The following is a 2,325-nucleotide window of genomic DNA, read 5'->3' on the forward strand; positions in this document are numbered from 1 at the left end:
TCTTCTTCTTCTTCTCTTCTGTTAAAGGACGAAGAAGAAGAGGAAGGGTCTCTCTCTCTCTCTTCTTCTTCTTTAAGTTGTGCGTGATGGAAGAAACAGACTTCGGTACCTCTCATATTGGGATGCTCTACGACCACCGCTATGCTGTATAGACACATGAAAAGAAAAGAACAAGAAGAGAGAAGAGGAGCAAGCAAGGAGAATGAAGGGAGCCACACAGAAGAATGGAACAGAGACCGAGAGAGAGAAAGAATGAAAGAGATCGATTCAAACCTATCCGTCCTAAGACACACATGCATGGAGCTTACATGTACGAAGAAGAAGAAAAGGACACTCTTAGAGAAGATCTAAAAGACGAGACATACATGCATACACACCTATACATACACACAGGTATACATCCACAGATACGCAGAGAGACATATATATATATATATATATATATATGCATATAGACAGCGTCTGCGTAGCATACGTAATCCAGGTAAATATATCTATAGCTACGTATACATGGGCATGTATATGTATACATACAGACGACTACCAGCTTATAGAATGATCCCGTTGGTGCATACTGCCTTTCTATCGATATATCCCCTAGATATATCACATGTGGGGAGACCTCGCCTATCTACAGAAATGTGGGACGTCCACTCGCTCGTTCCCGTCTAGATTTAGAGAGAAGAAGAAAAAGAAAAGAAGAAGAAGAGAGATTCTCAGGGAAATGCAAGGGACGAAGCCCTCCATTGATCAATCGACGCAAGCATGTAGGGCTATCTATGCATACAGGTATGGATTCAAATACAGCTGAAGATGGAGGAGTCTATTCTAGATCGCTACGAAGCAAATGCAAAACAACCTGCGGAACTCATCCGCTCTATGATGCACGCCTTCTCCTGTCTGTCTATGGAAGGAAATGTATCACTATGTATGTGTACGAATATGCAAGTATGTATGGATGTATGTATGCATGCATGCATGTAGAGGGAGACATACCATGCGATGGGCGGGCTTCGAGGCTGAGGCGGGAGATAGGTACAAGAAGAAGAAGATGAAACGTCAAGGAATGGAGAAGAAGAGGAAGAAGAAGAAGAGATCTGTTGCTTGACAGGTTGACTTGAAGAAGATGAAGACTGCTGAGGTGAGAAAGGAGAGGTTGAAGAGACTAAAGACCGACAGTCCTTCTCATGCCTGCCCCCCTTCTCCGTTGAGGAATGAATCTTATCATTCTTCTCTACAGAAGCAGCAGAAAAAGAAGAAGAAACATGTTTCATCTCTTCCTTCTTCTCTTCTTCGTCTTCGTCCGTCTTCTTGCTTCTCTCATACATATGCGACCGTTCTAGGGATTCTTTCTTATCAAGGAAACATCTTCTCTCTTCTTTTTCTTCTTGATCTTTCTCTTCTCTTAAGTTCACACGACTATCATTCTTGCTCTTCTCTCCTCCAACGCCATTCTTTTCTTGCTTTGCTTCACCGCGGGTGTCTGTACACCTCGAAGAAGAAGAAGAGATGGGAGGAGGAGTAGTAGTAGTAGGAGGAGGAAATGAAGACTCAAGAGACAGCTGACAAGATGAGAGACAGAGGGTGTCTCCTTCCTTCTTTTCTTTCTTTTCGTGTTGGAGATTTGTGTGTAGAGAAGAAGAAGGAAGGTGTCTCTTCCTTTCATGAATGCCTTCTTCATGTTTCTTATCTTCTTTCTCCGATGCATGACGGATATTGGCAAGAGCAGCAGCAGAACAAGAAGACGAGAGCGAAACACGGAGAGTTAACTCGGGAGAAGGAAGAGAAAAGTCTTCATCCTCTTCCCCGTTAGATCTCGATGAAGAATCAGACTCTTCATCTTCTATTGTAAAGACACCTGAAAGATAAGGATCATAAAGAACAACATATACACCCCAGCACTGGTCGATAGAGGCGAACCTGTCACCACCTTAAGATAGATTCAACATGGATACACTGGAGATACATACAAACGAAGAAGAAACTCTTTCTATAGAGAGACATAGATGCATATATAGATCATACCTATAATAGAAATGCACGGGAGAGAGAGAGCCAGGGCATGCTAAGAAAAGACTTCGTGGACAAGTACTGCCATTTCCTCTTGCATTTCTGCTCCTGCAGATGTTCCTGCTGGTCTATACGAACCACTTTCTTCTTCTTTTTCAAGACTCTCTCTCATCCATCTGTATCTTTATGTGAAGAGTCAAAAGAAGGCGAGCAGTGCACACTCGCGACGCCTACACGCGTCAGGCAGGGAAGAACAAAACAGATCTAGCGTAGATGCATGCAACATACATACATCTACATATACACATCTCTCTC

General features: G+C 43.0%; 1 protein-coding gene across 1 annotated transcript; it reads right to left on the bottom strand.

The window, feature by feature from the left end:
- Nucleotides 1–32: 32 nt before the first annotated feature.
- Nucleotides 33–1,856, bottom strand: CSUI_011005 (uncharacterized protein; the record flags this gene model as incomplete). The annotated part of the gene is made up of 2 exons (XM_068071106.1): nt 33–144; nt 997–1,856. Coding segments are annotated over 2 exons (972 nt in total), but the record flags the coding sequence as incomplete, so codon positions are not given.
- Nucleotides 1,857–2,325: the final 469 nt, after the last annotated feature.

This window comes from Cystoisospora suis (assembly GCF_002600585.1).
Source record: "Cystoisospora suis strain Wien I chromosome Unknown contig_9260, whole genome shotgun sequence".
Lineage (NCBI taxonomy): Eukaryota > Apicomplexa > Conoidasida > Eucoccidiorida > Sarcocystidae > Cystoisospora > Cystoisospora suis.